Source organism: Rana temporaria, chromosome 5, assembly GCF_905171775.1.
Source record: "Rana temporaria chromosome 5, aRanTem1.1, whole genome shotgun sequence".
Classification (NCBI taxonomy): Eukaryota; Metazoa; Chordata; class Amphibia; order Anura; family Ranidae; genus Rana; species Rana temporaria.
This window is the reverse complement of record NC_053493.1, coordinates 116,407,843-116,428,618: the sequence shown is the minus strand read 5'-3', so window position 1 is coordinate 116,428,618 and position 20,776 is coordinate 116,407,843. Positions and strand designations below refer to the sequence as shown.

Below are 20,776 nucleotides of genomic sequence, written 5' to 3'. Positions count from 1 at the left end.
TATATCGTCTGGCTTAGCTCATGCTTAAATTTGAAGAGGGGCTTAGTAGGGTTCTTCTTCTCCTTGCTGTAAAGCTGCACTAAACTGCAAAAAAAAAACTGCAGGGAAAAACGTTAGTTACTGAACCTATTTGTGCCCCAGCTTCTGTACTGCAAGGAGTGATGTTGCATCCTTCTAAGATCCTAGGGAATTCTGAGAAGCTCACTCTGTATCTTAAGAGGTAATATTCCAGCACTGCATCATCTTCTTGCTAGATTTAAGTTACTAAGATTTCTATGGGATCTCAGTGGAAGTATATGATGTCACCCAGGGGTCAAGTCCTGGGGAAAAAGTGTGGGAACTCCCACCCAAGATCCACTCCCCCACCAAAAAAAAAAAATGATACGCTCAGATGCATAATTACTAAACTGCATGGTTTTTTTTCCGATCCACTGCACCTTAGTAATCCTTTATGTTACTGCCCGCTTCCTGTATATGGATTCATCGGGTAGTGTGCGGGTATTCCTTCACTTCCTCGATGCCGCAATGTCTCCTGGGAGCTTTTGTCATTGTTCCTGTAAGCAAGTTCTTTCTAAATCCCACGATAACTCGCGACAGACTTCCGCAATGTATCCTGGGAACAATGACAAAAGCTCCCAGGAGACATTGCGGCATCGAGGAAGTGACGGAATACCTGCACACTACCCGATGAATCCATATACAGGAAGCTGCCAGTAACATAAAGAATTACTAAGGTTCGCCTGCCCCTGACAGTGACTCGAGCTGGGCATCGCCGCTTAGTGAAGGATTGGCTCGGGCGGCTCGGCTGCTCTCGGCTGCTCTAGTCCTGCAAAGGGAACTGCGTTCCTGCTGTGAAAAAAGTACAGGAACTCCATTCCCACGCGTTCCCGCAGGACTTGAGCCCTGATGTCACCCTTCTTAGGTACCAAGGGTGGAAGTGAGGGAAAGATGTGTAATATTAACAAGCTTCTTTTCCCCATGTTTTTTTTAATAATTTTAGTGCTGTGTTTTAGGCAAATAATCCTTTCTATATAAGCAGAACTTACTATTTTACTGCAAGGTTATAATTGTGTATTTTTTTTATTCCAAAAGCAAAGTTCTTTAAGGAAATATATAGATTAGATGTTCTTAATGTGCGCTGAAAGAGATAAATTTATCTGAAGCAGAGGTTAATAGTTGAAGGCTATCTGCTGCAGTCCCACTGTTCGCATCCAGAATCCTAAAATGTCCCCTTCTGTTGTTTCTCTGGATGTTGGAGGATTTCCCATTTGAGTTTTAAGTTTAAGCTAACAGCTTACTCTAATAAGTAGCAGCCATGTGAATGACAAGGGGAGGAAATTACAGGAAATTCACAAAGCAGTATATATTCACATCAGTTGCACAAAAAATTTACTGCCATCAAGCACCTATAGGTAAGCGTATAATAAGGTTTATGTATCGGTACAGTAAATATATCGTAAACATACAATGTTTAGGAGATATTTACTTGTGAATGAGATGATGACATCACTTGCGCATATGCTCCAAAGGAGCGGCATACCCATGTGTTCCTTTAGAGCCCTGTGCCGTGAACAGCGGCTCCCGCGTCGTGCATGTGTGGAAGTGACGTCATTGCAGCTCATCCAGCCAAAGGACTGGAGACTGTCAACCCAGAAGGAAGACCAGGTGAAGATGGAAGCTCTGTCAGTGGTGACAGTGCCCTGCTGGAGGGCATCATTTTAAGGTAAGTTTCACATAATATGCTAGTATGCTATGCATACTAGCACATTATAGCATTGCCTTACAGGAGTTTTTTTTTTTTCCACTGCTTTAAATAACATGCTATCGCTTAAATAACATGAATATCGCTTTAAATAACATGCTTGATCGATGCCGTAATCCTGCATTTGAAGGGGCATACCTGTACAATGTACTAAAGTAAAAGTGCAAAAGTGACATTTACAACCAAAAAATACCATTTAGATTGCTGTTAAAAGAAATGTTGATGTTGACGGGAACCCCAGCTTCTTTGTTTACTAACAGAATGAAGCTGGGATTCCCTTCAACATCCATAGTCTAGATCAGGGGCCTCCAAACTTTCTAAACAAAGGGCCAAATTACTGTTCTTCAGACTTAATGGGGGCCGGACTGTGGCCATCGGAAGTAGGAAAGGTCCCGATTATCAGTGGGAATAAATAATGCCCCATCTTTAGTGTCAGTGGGAGGAATCATGCCCCATCATTGATGTCATTAAGCCCCATTGCTGGTGTCATTGGGAGAAATTGTGTCCCATTGTTAGTGTTATTGCGAGGAATTGTGTCCCATCGTTCATGTCATTGGGAGGAATTGTGCATCATCATTGGTGTCAGTGGGTCGAATTATGTCCCATTGTTGGCATTAGTGTTTGAAAATAGTGCCCAAGGGCCAGATCAAAACAAGCAAAGGGCCACATCTGGCCCCCGGGCCGCAGTTCAGAGACCACTGGCCTAGATGGTAGTATATATTGTAAGAGGGAATCCACATTATATAGATTTTACCTGGGAAAATGGAGACCTATTCTGAAAATGTGATCTTTCCACTTATATTATAACTTTTTTTGTCTTGTAGGATACAAAGAGCTCATGTGCAAGTGCAATGTTTCAGTAGATCAGTAAACAAGCTTTCTGGTGCTTATCAAGCGATCTGTTTCTATGTAAGTATATTATTTTTTTATCTGTGCCTTCATTACAAAATTATGTTGAAAGTACATTATAATTAGCATTATTGTCATCATTATTTTAATTTCATTTTTAAACTCAGAAATCTATGTGCTCAGGGACATTGATATTTATTTTTTTCTTGAAGAGGGGATGTTCCGCTCTCTCAAATTGGAGTTTACCTAGCTAGCTTTCTAAGGTTTGAAGATACATACCAACTATATAATTCCTAGACTTTTTTTACTTGCAGCCATACTGATTTGTTTCTTAAGACTATGCAAATTGGAAGCGGGTTTCTCCTGGCACTGGCTGGGGTGTGGAGCATGGATGGAGCAGATATGGAAAAGAGGTGCGGGAGGAGGTGGGGCTGATCGATACTTTGCTCCTTTCCCATCTGTGCTGGGAGTTGGGGGTTGACGGGAAAGTGTGCTGTCTGGACTCTGTGAGAGCGATACCAACAGCATTTTCTTATGGACAGCTGGCAACCCTGCCCAGAAACATACAGTACGGAGGTAGGGGTTGCCTGAGGGGTTCAACTGAAATCTGGGGGGGGGGGTGCAGCCCTCCCCAGAACCCCCTGAATCCAGCCATGTTATAATGCTATTCATTTGGTTTTACACAATTTGTGAAGTTGTCAGCTCTTTTATTTGTAATATAACATTCCAGATTGCGGCTCTGACTTAGAATTGCCCACATTATCTACTTCTTTAGAAAAAGAAAATTTATTTTCTTTGTGCACCGGAGTCCTGGCTTGCTGCACTGATGTGGCATAAACCTTGAGTTAATTATAACCATTATTTTCTTGGTGACATGGAAAATTTGGATTGTTGCTTTATGTTTGCATGAGACACAGTGAACTTTGTTGGAAAAACATAGGGGGCTAGATTCAGCATTGATTTACGTCGGCGTATCTATAGATACGCTGCGTAAATTCAAAGCTTCGCCGGCGTATCTTCTTTCTGTATTCAGAAAGCAAGATACGCCGAAATTAGCCTAAGATCCGACTGGCGTAAGTCTCTTACACCGTCGTATCTTAGGGTGCATATTTACGCTGGCCGCTAGGTGGCGCTTCCATCGTTTTCGGCGTAGAATATGCAAATGACCTAGATACGCCGATTCACAAACGTACATGCGCCCGGCGGAATTTTTTTTACGTCTTTTGTGTAAGGCTTTTCTGGCGTGACGTTGCTCCTGCTTCTATGAGGTGTAAGCAATGTTAAGTATGGACGTCGTTCCCGCGTAGAATTTTGAATTTTTTACGTTGTTTGCGTAAGTCGTTCACGAATAGGGCTTTGTGTAAATTACGTCCACGTTGAAAGCATTGACGATTTGCGGCGGAATTTCGAGCATGCGCACTGGGATTCTTTCACGAACGGCGCATGCGCCGTTCGTTAAAGACGTTATTTACATGGGGTCATGTTTTATTTACATAAAACACGCCCACCTCTAGCAAATTTGAATTTGGCGCGCTTACGCCGGCTGATTTACGCTACGCTGCCGCAACTTACGGAGCAAGTGCTTTGTGAATAATGCACTTGCCCATGTAAGTTGCGGCGGCGTAGCGTAAATAACATACGCTACGCCCGCACAAACTTACGGCGGGCTACTTGAATCTAGCCCAAGGAGTTTTATTTGTGTAGAGACCCTGCCCTAAGCTGTAGCGTCCCTAGCTAAATTTTGCGTGTGCATTTTCAAATAGGCTGTAGCCAGCCTAAGTGTTTCATTTCCTTTTTCTGTGCTCTGTAGGTTTTTCCTTAGTTAAATGTATTGATTGCTCCTGCCTGCTACTGTTGAGGTGTTTCCCATAGGCACGGTGGGAAGAAACAATAACTGAATATTTACCTACATCAGCAAATCACTAAGAAGATTGTCTAGTAGTCTAAGGCCCGGTACACACGACCGAACATGTCTGCGGACCAGTTTCAGCAGACATGTTCGGTCGTGTGTACGGCCGACCGGACAGGTTTCCAGCGGACATTTGTCCAGCCGACCGTTTTCCAGCAGACAAAAATTTCTTAGCATGCTAAGAAACATGTCCGCTGGAAGCCTGTCCATCGGACATGTTTGGTCGTCTGTACAGACTCACCGTACATGTCCGCTCGGCCGCCATCCCTCGCATGCGTCGAAGTGATTCGACGCATGCGTGGAAGCATTGACCTTCCAGGGCCGCGCACGTCGCTGCGTAATCGTCGCGGCGACGGCGCGGCCACGTCACCGCGTATCGTGTGACCATCAGACAAAAATCTCCGGGCGGACATGTCCACTGAAAACGGTCCAGCGGACCTTTTTCAGTGTACAGTCCGTCCGTGTGTACGAGGCCTAAGAGGTGATAAAGGTTTACAGCAACCTTTCAGAGTGTTATGTTCTCCTCTGGGCTCTATCCATTCTGAGACAGTGTGTAATGTTCTGTAGGATTCTAGTTGCCCTGCTGAAAGCACTATCCAAAGGAAACTGAGCAGGAAGATGGCAGCCAGGTTAAAAATCTGTAAAGGAATCTTCTGTGCTGAAAGGTGTCTAGGAAAGCTGAGTGGAATTTATTGCTGCTTAACCTTTTCAAAAAGGATTCACTGCTCAAAAAGATCCATTGCAACATTGATCTCCTTACCACGCTGCTACCTGACTTACTGGAGCACAAGTTGGACATTGACCAAGCTCATAGAGCTCTAACAGCCCCTCACCCTAACGGCCCTCAAAGGGACATTATTGTAAAGTCACGCATTTCTAAAGGTTAAAGAGAGTGATATGCAAAAGGCAATAGAAATATCTTCTATTCATAGGTTGGGCCACAAAGTCCAAATATTCACAGACATTTCTCCTGCTACGGCGCAGAAGAAACATTCCTTCAAACCCCTGCTTCAGCCTTTTTCAAATATCCCTGGCCTTACCCATTTCGCCTGACCTTCTCTTATCAGGGCAAATTTTATAATTTCTCTACGTTCCCTGAGGGAGAATCTCTACTTAACCTCCCTGGCGGTATGATTCTTTCAGAAAAAACATGCTGAAAGCGGTACCATTATTTGCCAGGAAATTTGGCGTTTTATATTGTAGGTCTGTAATTTTTAGAAATAACTCACTTAAATCTGACCAAACAAGATTCTAATAGGCATCCCGGGTATGACATTTTTTTAAAAACAAAATTATAAATTATAATATAATAAATAATTATAAATAATTATAACAAATAATAATATAATTATAATAAAAATTATTCAATAATGTAATCAAATTAAAATCACTGAAATTTGCTCAGTTGCAGAATTGTTGCTGTCATTATTTTTTTTTTTTTATGACGAATTTCCCCACAAATCGCTATCGCACAATTCTGCAAGTGATTATAATTTATTATCGCTGTTTTTTAGCTGATCTAAAACTATTTTTGACATAAAGGGACACTTTTGGTTGCTATGGACAATCTACAGTTTGCAGGGAGAAAGAAACGTTTTTATTATATAAAATGACATGCATGACACAGGACAGACCACTAGGGACAGGGGGGGTGTGTTTTTTTTACATACAGTACTGTAATCTATAAGATTACAGTATACTGTATGTATAGTGTTTGTTTACTTTTTTGAATTTGGCGCCGTTCTCCGTCCCCGTGCGTCGTAACGTCGCAGGGAACGGAGATCGGCGTCACACGGAGGCACTGTGTGAATCGAGCGAGGTCCTGCTCGCTCACACAGCGCGGTGGCATCGCTGGATCCAGGGACAAGGTAAGTAAAAAGTGCCTGTGGATTCAGCGAGGCGAGCCGAGACTGACTCGGGGTTACCGATCGTAGCAGGAAAATCTAACCCCGAGTCAGTCTCGGGAACACCGCCAGGGAGGTTAAGCATCTTGGCTTCATTTCCACCTAACCTTTGGCATCTCCACGATCCCACACCTCATCTTCATCTGGCAGAGACAGAGAGGAAAAGCATTCTGTGTCTCCCCTTTGGCACTCAACAAGAAATAGAAGAAGTAATTATCTTGTATTTCTCAACAGTCACGACCATCTTGACTGTTGCAACAAAACCCATAAGAGTGATAACCCTATTTTTTTCCTTTTAGTCCCCTGATTGTTTAATACTATTTTTTTGACTGCTTACTGTTTTTTTCTGCTCTTTTGTTTAGCTTTTCAACTTTATTTGCCTCTTAGGTTTTATCCTCTCTATTTTATATAGCAGGTGTCCCCTATTGGGGATTTTCCTTTTTGTCTGCTACTAAAGGGTACTGTTTCAATGATTATTGTTCTATGTCTACTATACTGTTATGCTATCTGTTTATCATGGGCAGTAGATTGTAAGTTGTTAGAATGAATCAATGTTTCTGTTTGTTTCCATTTTTGGGAGATATTCAGCCCAGGCCGTTTCAGAGTGTCCTGTGTCCTACTCTGACTCCATTTTCACTGTGTAATACATTTTTGGTGGCTATGGCCTAAGACATTTTTGTCCCTATTAAAGGTTTTTTTGTGTCTACCTTGAGTGAGTGAGAGACTTATATAGCGCAACACATGCGAACTGAATCGCCTCTGGGCGCTTAGTATCCATTCCAGAACTTTTTTCCCTCAGAAGAGATGGGTTTTAATCTTTCTTCTGAAGGCCAAGTAGTTCACTTCTAATCGGATGCTGGGTGGTAGAGCGTTCTATAGTCTAGGTCCTTGGACTGCAAATCTTCGTTCTCCTTTGGACTTGTATCTGGCTTTGGGTATATGTAGCTGATTTTGGTTGGTGGATCGCAGAACGCGATTGGGGTTGTGAGCTTTTAGTTTATCGCATAGATATTGGGGGGCATTTCCTTGAACACACGTATACGTTAGACAGAGTGCCTTGAAAGTGATTCTGTCTTTTACTGGCAACCAATGAAGGGATCTCAGTGAAGGTGAGATCGATTCCAATTTTCGGGCGGCCGTATTTTGAACGACTTGCAGCCGAGTGATTTGGTATTTAGGGAGTCCGAGATAGAGGGCATTTGCATAGTCAAGTTTGGAGTTGATAATTGTTCCCACCACGACTGCTATGTCTTCTTTTGGGATAAAGGGGGTGCGTCTGCGTAGTAGACGCAGCAGATGGTGCGATCCGCTGACTACTGACCCTATTTGTGCATCCATTGTCATGTAGGTGTCGAAAATGACTCTGAGACTTTTGACTTTGGTGCTAGGGGTGATGGTTTTACCCAGAATGGGCGGGGGTGTCCATGTTGGTGCGGGATGAGTCTTTCAATTGGTGTGAAACAGGAGAAGTTCTGTTTTCGAACCGTTGAGTTTAAGATAACTCTGCGTCATCCAATTTTCTATCAAAGTAAGGCATTTCTCTAGTTCGAGATAATGATCATTTTTGTTGCAGATGCGAAAATACAGTTGTGTGTCATCTGCATAAGAGTGGTAAAGTAACTTCTGGTTACTGATGATTTCAAAAAGAAGGTGGAGATAGATATTGAACAGAACAGGCGACAAAGGGGATCCCTGAGGGACTTTGCATTACACCGTGCGTTTTTCAGAAGTGAATGGACCCAGTTTCACTATTTTTGATCGGTTTTCCAAGAAGGAGGAGAACCAAGATAAATCACATTCCGTGACGCCGGCTACTTCAGCTAGCTGAGTTAGTAATAATTTGTGGTCTACAGTATCAAAAGCTGAGCTTAGGTCCAACAGTACCAGAAGACAAGATTCTCCTTCGTCTGCTGCCTAGAGAGCGTCATCCCATATTTTGAGAAGTGCTGTTTCTGTCCCATGACCAGGACGGAAACCCGATTGAAACGGATCGAGTAATTTGTAGGTGTCTAAATGATGTTGTAGCTGTTGTACAACTTCTTTCTCCATTACCTTGGAGAAGACATTTAGACCTGTTATGAGTCGACGGTGGTTTGGGTCTTTGGGGTCGAGGGTGTTTTTTTTAGAATCGGTTTGATTATGCCTTGTTTCAGCAAGGTTGGCATGCCCTCCTTGAATGATTGGTTTATGAGCTGCGTGATAGCTGGTGCCAAAATATCGGCACATTCTTTCAGCAGTTTAGTGGGGATGATATCATTAGGCGCTGTGCTATTTCGCAGAGTACCGATGATATTTTTAGTGGCATCGATAGAAATGGGTTTTAGAGTGAAGTTAGTTAATTGCGGCGGGTTTATGTGGGTATTAGGTTTGTGATTTGGGGGGGTTGATGAGGGTTCTATTTTGCTAAATACTTTCACGAATTTTTTCAATTTTAATAATGAAATAATCCGATAATTCGTTGCAAAATTCTTGTGAATCAGAATTCGGGGCCTCTAGACAGACTGGGTTCATGGTCTGAGTGACTAGATTGAGGAGTTCGCAGGGGCGGTTTAGGGCATTTGCGATGATATTGGAAAAATGTTTTTTTTTGGCTTTATTTATGGTATTTCTTAGTTATTACCTTATACATGGTGTGGTTTTCCTCTGAAGAGCTTCTTTTCCAAGCTGCTTCTGCTCTTCTGCGCTCTTGTTTTAACAACGACAGCTGGTTGTTAACCCAGCTGGAGTTGTTTTTCCGGATTCCCGTTTTGCGTTTTGGCGCTACTATGTCGGCTGACTGTAGTAGAGCCTTGTTGATGGCCTTTAAGGGGTAAATTGTTTGCCCTTATTTAATGTGCTTGTTGTTTAGTAATACATTCTCCATTAATCAGAGGCACTTTCAATGATGGCAGGTGTGTACTGACTCCTATTTAACATGAGTTTAAATGTGTATGCTTAATTCTGAACACAGCTACATCCCCAGTTATAAGAGGGTGTGCAAAGTTATGCAACCACATTATTTTTGTTTTTTATTTTTACCCCCCCTTAAAAGATTTCCGTTTGTTTCTCAATTGAGTTGTACAGTTTATAGGTCACATTAAAGGTGGAAAAAATTCTAACATGATTTATCTTTGTCTAATTTTTTACATCACAGAAACCTGACATTTTAACAGGGGTGTCTAGACTTTGTATATCCACTGTATATACTAAACTGCCTGCACGTCACTAACTAACCTGCCTAACCTAGCTCAAGTTCTCTCAATCTCTCTACATTATCACACTACATATGGCTGCTGTGTAAGCACCCTGCCTTTGGCCAATCATGGCTCTCCCAGCAGATTGCACTGTGATTGGCCAAAGCATGCAGGTCAGGTGCATGCTTTGGGCAGTCAGCAGCCATCATTGCACTGCGATCCACGGCGTTCTAATTTGCCGTGAATGCCCCATATGTTCGGTTTGTTTGCGGACAAATGAACACCCAATGTTCGAATCAAACTTATGCTCGATTCAATCATCGGGACCATCCCTATGCTCCAAACAGGACCAGAGGAGAGGCCCTAAGTATGGGACCCAAAAGGTAGATATTTACTGGTGAAGGGGGATTGTGAGGGTACACTGGTGACACTTCTGTCTTACTATGCACCTAGCCAGCACCAATTTGTCTTTTTTCTAACGCTTTTTCAAACTCTATGCCCACATTTCAAGAGCTTATCATTGATGGGGGGATTCTAACATCAATTTAGATGTATCATAAGACAAAATGCAACTTCCGGGTTCTCATATTTTATCACCTACAAAGCTGGGAATTACATTTGCTAAACTGCTCTATGGTTATGGGCTGGTGGATATTTGGAGAAAATTCAACGTGACTAAAAGGGATTTTACTTTCTGTTTTAATGTACATTCCACATACTTCCGTATAGACCATGTCTTTGCATCCTCGACAATGATTTTCTTATTAATGGGCTCTAAGATTTTGGAGATGCCATGGTCTGATCATTCGCCAGTCTTGGTGATCATCTCTTTCCTCTGTAGACCTACTGCTTCCTATAATTGGTGTCTCAATGTCATCTTAGTAACGCTGCAACTTGCTTTTTCCTATAGAGCTTCTCCTGAAAGAATACTTTGAGATGAAGAATCCAACCCAAATATCTCCTATGTGTATTTGGTGATGCATAAAGCCACTGTGTGTGTTAAACTGATTCAGATTGCGTCCAGATATAAGTAACACTATGCAGCGGTGATTTCTATATTTTATTTAAAGAACATAGTTAAAAGAACATAAAAATAACCCTCAGTTGGATCTTAGAGATTGAAATGAGGTAGCTTGGTTGGAATTGAACGTATGCCTTATGACCAAGGCTGCAAAACATTTACGGTGGACTTGGAACATTTTGTATAATAGAGGGCTGCAAGTCCATCTGCCCTGTTGTTGACTTAAAGTGGTTGTAAAGGAAAAAAAATGTTTTCATAATAAGCATCCTTTACCTGCAGACATTCCTCTTTTCACTTCCTCATTGTTCGTTTTTGCTCAGAAGTTGCTCTATTTCTTCTCTGTTCTGTTAATTTCCTGCTTGTCTGATTTTACTGAACACCGTGATGGGAGGCTTTACTGCGGTGGTCAGTAACATGCTCACCCCCTCCTGGGAACTACATCTGTGTGGCAGGATGCTCTCTATGTGTTAGAGACTTCAAGGAGGTGTGAATTACTGAGCGTGCCGCAATTCATACTGGGAAATGTAGTTCTTACATGAACGAGCGATTCAAACCAGGAAGTGAATGAGAGAATGGAAACTAGAATGCCGGAGGTGATATAGATGAAGGAATTTAATAGGTATTTACTTGTTTTTTAACAGAATCATTACACTATTCTGTCTGTCTACCTTGCAGACATTAATTTTAGGCATTAAAATGTTTTCCTTTAGTGACCCTTTAAGCTTTCATGCTTAATGAAAAGATGGTGGGTGTTTTAAGGGAAAAACAGGCATTTTTGACAAGAAATGGAAGACTTGGATTTCTTATTTACAAGTACTGGATGTTTATTGGCAGTTGGCTAGGTGGTCACTGGGAGACTTCTGGATGGACAATATTTTTTTCTTTTCTCTCTACTTCTTATTTTCCTCTCTTTAGGTATAATTGCTATTAATACTTGATTGGTAAGCAGTTGCCCAGAGGGGGGCTGGTTTCAGAAAATGTATAATATAAACCACAAATGCAGATGCTACGCACTGCCTCTGTAGCCACAGGCTTAGCAAATGGCCGGCAGGTAGCTGAAAACTGTAGCAGGTAACACAAATATATGGTGCCTGTTGCAGGAAATTCCTCTGATTAAAAAGCCAAGAATGACTCAAACTAAATACCAATTACTTACAAGTGGCATTAAGACCAAGGATCCAGGCCAATTGTGCAAGGATTGCTTGTCTTGACAAGTCGCTAGCTCCACTAAAATGCAAGCAGGAAGATCTGTCAGATGTGAATGGAGAGACTGGATGACAGCAGCTCGGGGAAGTATTTTTCAGTGTACACACTGTGTGGAGTAGAGAGGGGCATTCTATCCCTCAAATATATTTGGGTTTGGAAGGAGATTTACACTGCAAATACCACTGGGCTACTATAGCTAATATTACATGAAACATTTAATAAATGAATAATAAATAAATGAAAGATGTGAGTTATTTGTGAACTGTGATGGACTTGCTGCTTTACACTGACATGCACTCCCACATCAATCCAAAAAAATGTAGCGCTACCCCCGCAGGAGCCGCTGGTTTGTTTTTGGGATCGGCATATTGAGTTACCTTGATATGGCCCAGGGGTGCAGTTGTAGAAACAAACAGTGAGCGAAGGTCCAGACAGTGAATAAAGTTTTTTTTTCAATGCTTTATTTTCCAGGCCAACACAGCCAACATCAACATAAATTGGGAAGAACAAGGTTGATGAAGAGAGAGAGAGAACCTTGCAGTATCAGGCCTGGATATTAAATGGAGCAGTCAGTACTGCTCTGTATAGTACCAATTTGTAACTCGTCGCCACTCCAAATGGAGTGGGTAAAGTGCTCCCGGACAGACCCACTCTCACAGGCCTGGCAGCCGAAATGTCACTTAGGATTTCTGGGAGGAACAGGCCTCTCTCACAGACCTGGCTCTAGGGCCCCTGCCACAGGCCAATTACAATACTAGATAGATAAATGGAGCGAATCCTCCCAGTAGATTTCTGCATTGGTCACCAGATGACAGCAAGCATACCTGTCAGTACTCCGGTCACCAGATCCCCAATTGGTTCGTTCAGGTTCTGTTGGACAACCTGCCTCCGGGTCCTTCTCAAACCGACTCCCCAATCGAATGGCACCCAGCCTGGGATCCTCTCAATAGAACCGGGAACCCAGTAAGTCACTGGGGTCCCCTTGTACCTCCGGATGAGTTTCTAAGTAGTCTGCAATTTTGGCCAGGTGGGCCACGCCGGCGGGGTCCATGGATGCGCGTACCCTGAAGGTGGATGCCGCACCTGGAACAGGGACCCCGCGAAGATTTTAGGACACATGACACCTGTCACAGATATACTCCTCTCCAGCACGCCCCGCAAGGGAAAAAGCTCCTCTGATTGGCTTCTGGAGAAACTTACTCTGCCAGAACCCATCTGGCGCCAACTGCTGGCCAGGGATGGCATTGCATCCCTGGACCACAGACTGACCCAGTGGACATTTCTGGTATGACAGAAGTCCCAAAATTTGAACAAATTGTGAATGGGAGCCAAGTAACTCTCCCATTCCCCACTAACTTTAGCATAGTGCCCATACTGAAAGTAAGGGGGCACTACATACTCCCCCCACTTGAAATGACACTGTCCCCAGTGTCCTAAAGCATTCAAGCCCAAATGCTGACCTGATACCTGCTAACAAAATAGAAAAAAGGAGGAAAAGAAGGAAGGACAGAATTCACACATGGTAATACAAAATCTTAAAATGGCCTAAGACATACAACATACACAACCCTGCTATCTATCTGCCCATTCTCCGCAGTGTTTGATAGCAGGTGGGTCCAGAAGAAATCCTGTATAGAAAAATAAGAAAAGTATACAAAAAATGTACAATATGCACCATCAAATAATCTCTTATGTATGTACAACCTCCAGGGTCAGGAATGAGGCTGTGTACTCGAGCCCTGAGCGCAAAGCCTCCTTCCCTCCCGAGGAGTCCTAAGGTGGAAGTGCTGTGGAAGAAATACTCATTTGCAAGAAGTTCAAACATAAAACTTATCACACATATATATATTTTTTTAAGTAACGGTACAGAACACTGCCCCTAGCGGTCAGTGCGCTGGTACTGCAGTAGTCCAAACTCAGAGAAAAAGAAATAGCAGCAAAATGGAAGTTACGCAAAAGATGGAAAAATTGTTATTTTTCCTTGCTGCAATTAAAGTTGGCACAGGTCCCCACTCTAACTGACTGAACCCAACCCCTCCCAAGAGTTCTGCACAAAGGTTTATGTGGTTCTGGAGGAGCCAGGGGGAAAGGGGAAACCGGGAAGAAAAATTCAAACAGAGTGGGGGCAAAGTCCTTATCCAGAACTTCTGCAAAGTTAACAGGCCATGCAAAGTCCGCTTCTTCCTCACTTATAATAACAAGGGTCAGGCAACCAAATGGTGTCTCCTCTTGGGGTAGTGGATTGCACAGTAAAGATCTGGTCTTCTTTCCCGGGACACTTCAACATAACCCAATCTCGTTAAATGTGTCGGCCCCAGCTCCAATCTCGATGGCATCCCTCGAACCTGGCTTTCAGATGGGGCAGCCTTGGATTGGCACCCACAAGGATACTAGGTGTCTTCAAATACGACCAGACAGCCTCCTGGCACCAAGCCTCTCGCTCTTGATCAATCCGGTAAAAAAGAGGGGGTGGCACATATGGGTATTCATACCTGTATTCAGTGGCAACCTTCTGAATCACAACACGTTGTAAACAAGCCAAACTAGGCAAAGTCTGCGGGTCTCCACGTCCCGGTAACACCAAAGCATCCGGTGCCCTTTTCAAAGTAGGAGCAACAAGGGGCACGGGGGTAGTGAGAGTAGCGACAGACACGAAACTTGACTCACCCACTCCCCAGGTTAAGCGCGGGACATCCATGGACAGCTGTTGGGACCCACTCGGTGTGCTCCGGTCGGAGCGTTTCTTCCGCCCCTGAGTATTATCAGAGGTACTGGGTTCCTTCGAGCCTTGCGACTCCGGGAGGTTGCCACGATCATCAACCATAGGATCATCTGGTAATAAATTAAAGTCCGTTAGGCGCCATTCCTCTGCTGATAGAAGACCGCAGGGTTTTTCCATTCCAGGGCCCTCAGGCTGGAGTGGACCCCTCTCCGCCAGGGGCACGCCACATGGAGACCACTGTGGAAGCTTCAGTCGTCTCCGAAATGGTCTCGCCCTGAGTGCTTGTCACGTCCGATAAGCTTGTCACACTGGATAGAACACTTTCTAAGTCCGGGTTTTCCCCAAGGCTTACCTCCAATGAGGAAGGTGGCGATGTTGCCGAAGGTAGGGTCAGGGTGGACGACACTGAAATCACTTCGGGGTCCCGGACTTCTGGTTCCACGATTATCACCGACGGGGAGGGTTCCGGCCACACTGCCTCCTCTGCGGTAAGCATGGCGGTGATGAAATTCACCCGATACTCTTTCGGAGTCTGCGCGGGTGAAATGGCCACGAACAAGTATGCCCGGCATCGCTGGCATCGGGCAAAGGGCTGGATCTTCACAGATAGGTCCCCGCAACGGGGACAGGTTAGGCCCAGCATCTCTGTTCCACCACTAGACAGGAGGACGAACTGTCCCTTGGTAGACAGACGGACGCCTGTATCCGTCACAGGCACTCCAGATGGTGCAAATGTGCTGAAACCCCCCGGTGAAGTGGTTGGAGGCCTCAGTCTCTGGGCAGCAATGCCCGGCTGTCGAAAGGCAGACATCACCATGCGGTTCTCCTACTTCCTGATAGATAGATAGAAATTTGTCATGATACTGAGCATGCGCACATGCAGCGTTTGTTCGGCCATGCATCTACATGGGGTCACGGTTAATTTAAATACAACACGCCCACGACCTGATATGCCTGTGACGTGAACGTAACCTATGCACAGCCCCATTCACGAACGACTTACGTAAACGACGTAAAAAGATACGCTTGATCCGACGTCCATACCTTGCATGGGCTGCGCCACCTAGAGAGCAGCTTTATCTTTACGCCGGCGTATGTCTTACGTAAACGGCGTAACTAATTGCGACAGGCGTACGTACGTTCGTGAATCAGCGTATCTTGCTCATTTACATATTCGATGCGAAAATCAACGGAAGCGCCACCTAGCGGCCAGCGTAAATATGCACCCAAGATACTACGGCGTAGGAGACTTGCGCCGCTCGTATCTTGGCCAAATTTATGTGTAACTGATTCTATGAATCAGGCACATAGATACGACGGCGCTCATTCGGACTTATGACAGCGTATCTAGAGATATGCCGTCGTTAGTCTTTGAGAATCTGGGCCTGTGTTTTTAGTTCCATAAGACTGAAGCAGAGGAGTTGGTGAATGTGGATATCCCATATCAGTTGATTAAACTCCAGGTCCCTTCCAATAGTACAGGTGCCACCAGATCTGCTTGGGACAAACACAGATATTAAACAAATATATGTATATTTTAACTCTTTTACATTTCTATATTTATATTTATATGCCAGCCATCTGACATCAGACTACCTGTAATATTGGCTAGGCATAGATGTAGACAGGTACCACAAGATTTGGCAATCTTTCCCAGGCGATTTGTCTCTAGCGGCAGACTCACCTGTCACGCCTCGTACACACAACCGAACATGTCCGCTGAAACTGGTCCGCGGACCAGTTTCTGCGGACATGTTCGGTCGTGTGTAGGGCCTAGCGGACAATTTTCCGGCCTAGCGGACAGGTTTCCAGCGGACAAAAGTTTCTTAGCATGCTAAGAAACTTGTCCGCTGGAAGCCTGTCCGTCGGACATGTCCGATGGTCAGTACGACTCGTCGGACATGTCCGCTGGCTAGAGAACCCACGCATGGCGTCGAAGTGATTCGACGCATGCGTGGAAGCATTGGACTTCTGGGTTTGCGGACGTGGCGGCGTCAACGTCACCGCCACGTCACCGTGCTGTCTGTCCGCGGGGATTTTGGTTTGATGGTGTGTACAACCATCAGACCAAAATCTCCGAGCGGACATGTCCGATGAAAACAGTCCACGGACCATTTTCATCGGACATGTTCGCTCGTCTGTACAAGGCCTCAGACATCAGCCAAAAAGTTGAGCGTACATAAACCCAAAACGTGCATTTTAGATAAAGTATGAAAGTGTTAAACCCTTGCCAGGTTTTTACTGCTGCTGGGAACAGTCTCCCTCTGAGTGTATCCTGGGGCCATTGTCAATGGTACACAAATTGATGGCAAATCCAACAGTTTAGAGCTGTCACCAAAACAGGAAATCATAAAAATTCTTCTTACCAGTGAAATTGTTCCTCAATTTGTAGATTTCTGTGTGTCTCTGAGACATGAAGCTGGTGGAAATCTAGCCAAGGGGAAATAGAGAGCCAAAGACAACAAACCTTAACCATTTTCTATGCCAAAAATAAATTAAAAAGATTGTTTGGCATTAACTATGTATTAACTATTAACTATTAAAAAGATTGTTTGGCATTAAGAAAAAACTGGTAAGATTATAACACCCCACTTCTCAGACATTGGTAGATATCCATCTGGTGTGCTGATCAGTGTTGCCAACCCCCCGAAGTGGGGTAGGCACCAATTTTCTACTGGCAAAAATCATAAAATGTACTGGCAGAGCTGCATTTTTTACTGACGCTGCAAAAAAGTACCTAAATGATGATTGTTTACAGTGCTAAACAATGCAAATATCAATATTTAACCACTTGCTGCTCGTCTACCGTCAAATGACGGCTGGGCGGTGCAGTTCTTGTTCTGGGTGGATGTCATATGATGGCTTCCCAAAATGACCACTCTCATGTGCTGCACGGTGTTGCTAGGACACAGCGCGACCCCGATCTCTGTATAGTGCCGCAGCTCTTTAACGATGTGATCGGCTGTGTCCAATCACAGTATTTCATTAACATTTAACAAATGTTTGTGTAACATTTAGTTTGAGTTAGCAGGATAGGTAGCGCTTCACATTTGTGGGAACACAGTCGATGTAAAGCATTTATTTATTTACCTATCACACCACCCATAGTAGCGCAAAAGTTTTACCACATTTTTACATTTGTGGAATTTGCTGCTTCCTTTTTCAGGTGCCTTATACTGCCTAACTCCCTAACTGTTTAGGGAGTTAGGCAGTATTATTGCCCAAACCTGAGAGTTAAATGTTAGCCTTCCACACCAATTTAGGGAATATAAATAGAGAGATGTCTGGGCTCAAATCAAATAGCTTACATGCATATATAACACACCAGGTGCTAAAAGAGTGTGACCCCATGTTAAAGGGGTTGTAAAGGTACAATTTAGACAGAAGAACAGGTAGTGAGGATTTCTCAGAAGAAATAAGGACATTTAAAAGGAAAATCGAAGGATGAGGTAAAGGAAGCCATTTAGGGAAAAAAATTGCACCTTTACAACCCCTTTAAATTGGTGGCACAGTGGTGTAATGGTTAGCACTTTTGTCTAGCAGCAAAAAGGGTTGCTGGTACGAACCCCAACCTCGACACTACCTGCCTGGAGCTTGCATGTTCTCCCTGTGCCTGCGTGGGTTTCCTCCCACGCTCCAAAGACATGCTGGTAGGCAAATTGGCCCCAGTATGTGTATGTATGAATGTGAGTTAGGGACCTTAGATTGAAAGCGTTGAGGGTAGGGACTGATGTGAATGTACAATGTATATGTAAAGCGATGTGTAAATTGACGACGCTAAATAAGTACCTGTAATAAATAAATAAATTGACAAATTTCTAGCAAACCGTTACACAAAAACAGGGATTTGGTGGATTTGGTTCACATATATTGTAATACATGTTCAAACTCACCAATTGTGTCCAAGTGATCCCTCTCTGGCCAGTTCATACTCTACTGTGCAAATTGGCAAACATTTACTTTGTTGTTGCAAACTTTAATAGACATATAGTGGTTTATTTACTAAAACTGGAGAGTGCCGCTCTGCATAGAAACCAATCAGCTTCTAACTTCAAATTGTTCAATTAAGCATTGACAAGTAAAAACCTGGAAGCTGATTGGTTTCTATGCAGAGCTGCACCAGATTTTCACTCTCACATTTTAGTAAATCAACCCTATAGTACCTATGGTTTCCCAACAAAATCACAGATATGTGAATATACAGGAATTTGTGGTTTCACTCCTTTTACAAAAATGTTCTTTATTCTTCCTACAATACAGAATAAATGTACAATTACTAATACTTTTAATGGAACTGTTTTAAAAAAGTTAATCCATGTTGTTTTTTCAAGCTTTCAATATTGTCAAAAATCTTGGGCTTTAAAAATGAAACTTGTCTCTGGACTGCTTGTGATACTTTGCTGGCTGCAGCTATCATCTGCTCAAGACACAGGTAACATAAAAATATGATAATCACTGAATCACTATTAAATACTTTACTTAACTTCTCACGCTGCTTTTTTTATGATTGCAGAAAATCCAAAATACGGAGATGTTATATTCCTATTGGATAGTTCAGACAATATGGGAGTAAAATTGTTCAACCTGCTAAAATCCCACGTATCAAGAATAATTAGTCAAATACAAATAGGTGCTGATTTCTATCGTATTGGTCTGATACAGTATAATGAGGACATTGACATCGGTTTCTCTTTGTCACAATTCAAGACAAGAAACCTAATGATAAATTATATAAAAAATAAGTTTTTGTTTCAAGGTGGGTCATTAATGACTGGTAATGCCCTAATGAAGGTCCATGAAGTCCTTCTGTCAGACAAAAATCGAAGAGACAAGTCAAAGTACCCACAAGTTCTTCTTGTGTTTACATCTGGATCCTCCAATGATGATGTAAATCCATCAATTTCTGCTCTAAAACAGGACGGCATTCAAATTATTACAGTTGGAGTAAAAGACGCTTCTTTAGATGAAATACAAGCAATGGCAACAGCTCCTCAACTTGCCTTTAAGATAGACAATTCTGGAGTCTTAAACACACTTTCAAAGGATTTAGTCACCACCATTCAAGAGGTAGTTGAGAAGACATATTATGTGGAAGGAACACAAGGTGAGATAATGTCAGATCTTATTCTTTTAACAAATATACAGAGCTCAGTTCAGTGCAACTGTAGCTCATGTTATGCTGTACATGTCACTCCCTGCCAAGGGGTTTAAATGTCATGATAATATCTGCATCCCTGGTCAAAAGTTTTGAGAATGACACAAATATAGATTTTCACAAAGTCTGCTGCCTCAGTTTTTATTATGGCAATTTGCATATACTCCAGAATGTTATGAAGAGTGATCAGATGAATTGCAATTAATTGCCATGAAAATTAACTTAATGCCCAAAAAAACTACTGCATTTCTGTACTGCCACTAAGGCCCCTTTCACATTGGGGTGCGAGGTGCGCTGACAGTATAGCGCCGTCAGAATTGCCGCGGTATGCGGTATTCGGCCGCCAGCGGTGCGGTTTTAACCCCCGCTAGCGGCCGAAAAAGGGTTAATACCGCCATCAATGCGCCTCTGCAGAGGCGCATTGCCGGCGGTATTACCACCGTTTCCCATTGCTTTCCATGGGAAGGAGCGGTGGAGAAGCGGTAAACACACTGCTCCTCTCACCGCTCCAATGATGCTGCTAGCAGGACTTTTGAAGCGGTCCCGCCAGTGCATCGCCTCAGTGTAAAAGCCCTCAGGCTTTCACATTGAGTCTGCAGGGCAGGAGTTTTTCAGGTGGTATTTAGGCACATTTTTAGCGCTAAAACGTCTGAAAAACTCCATAGTGTGAAAGGGGTCCAAAAGTAATTATTTTGTTAACACAGGTGTCAGTGATGATGAGGACAAGGCTGTAAACTATTTTCTCTGACGAATCCCCTTTCTGAATGTTTGGGGCATCTGGAAAAAACCTTGTCCAGAGATGGAAAGGTGAGTGCTACCATCAGTCCTGTGTCATGCTAACAGTAAAGCATCCTGAGACCATTCATATTTGGGGTTGTTTCTCAGCCAAGGGAGTGGGCTCACTCACAATTTTGCCTAAGAACACAGCCATGAATAAAGAATGGTACAAAAACCTCCTCCGAGAGCAACTTCTCTCAACCGTCTAAGAACAGTTTGGTGATGTACAATGTATTTTCCAGCATGATGGAGCACCTTGCTATAAGGCAAAAGTGATAACTAAGTGGCTTGAAGAACA

At 43.3% G+C, this 20,776-nt stretch overlaps 1 protein-coding gene across 1 annotated transcript in view; it reads left to right on the top strand.

Annotated features, from left to right (window-relative positions):
* Positions 1-20,776, top strand: part of COL6A6 (collagen type VI alpha 6 chain) — a 286,317-nt gene that overhangs the window by 63,119 nt on the left and 202,422 nt on the right. The window contains exons 2-4 of the mRNA XM_040353048.1: positions 2,587-2,671; positions 18,878-18,978; positions 19,060-19,650. Coding sequence (XP_040208982.1) covers positions 18,912-18,978; positions 19,060-19,650 — 658 coding nt within the window. The 5' untranslated portion in view covers positions 2,587-2,671; positions 18,878-18,911. The remainder of the gene's footprint in view (positions 1-2,586; positions 2,672-18,877; positions 18,979-19,059; positions 19,651-20,776) is intronic.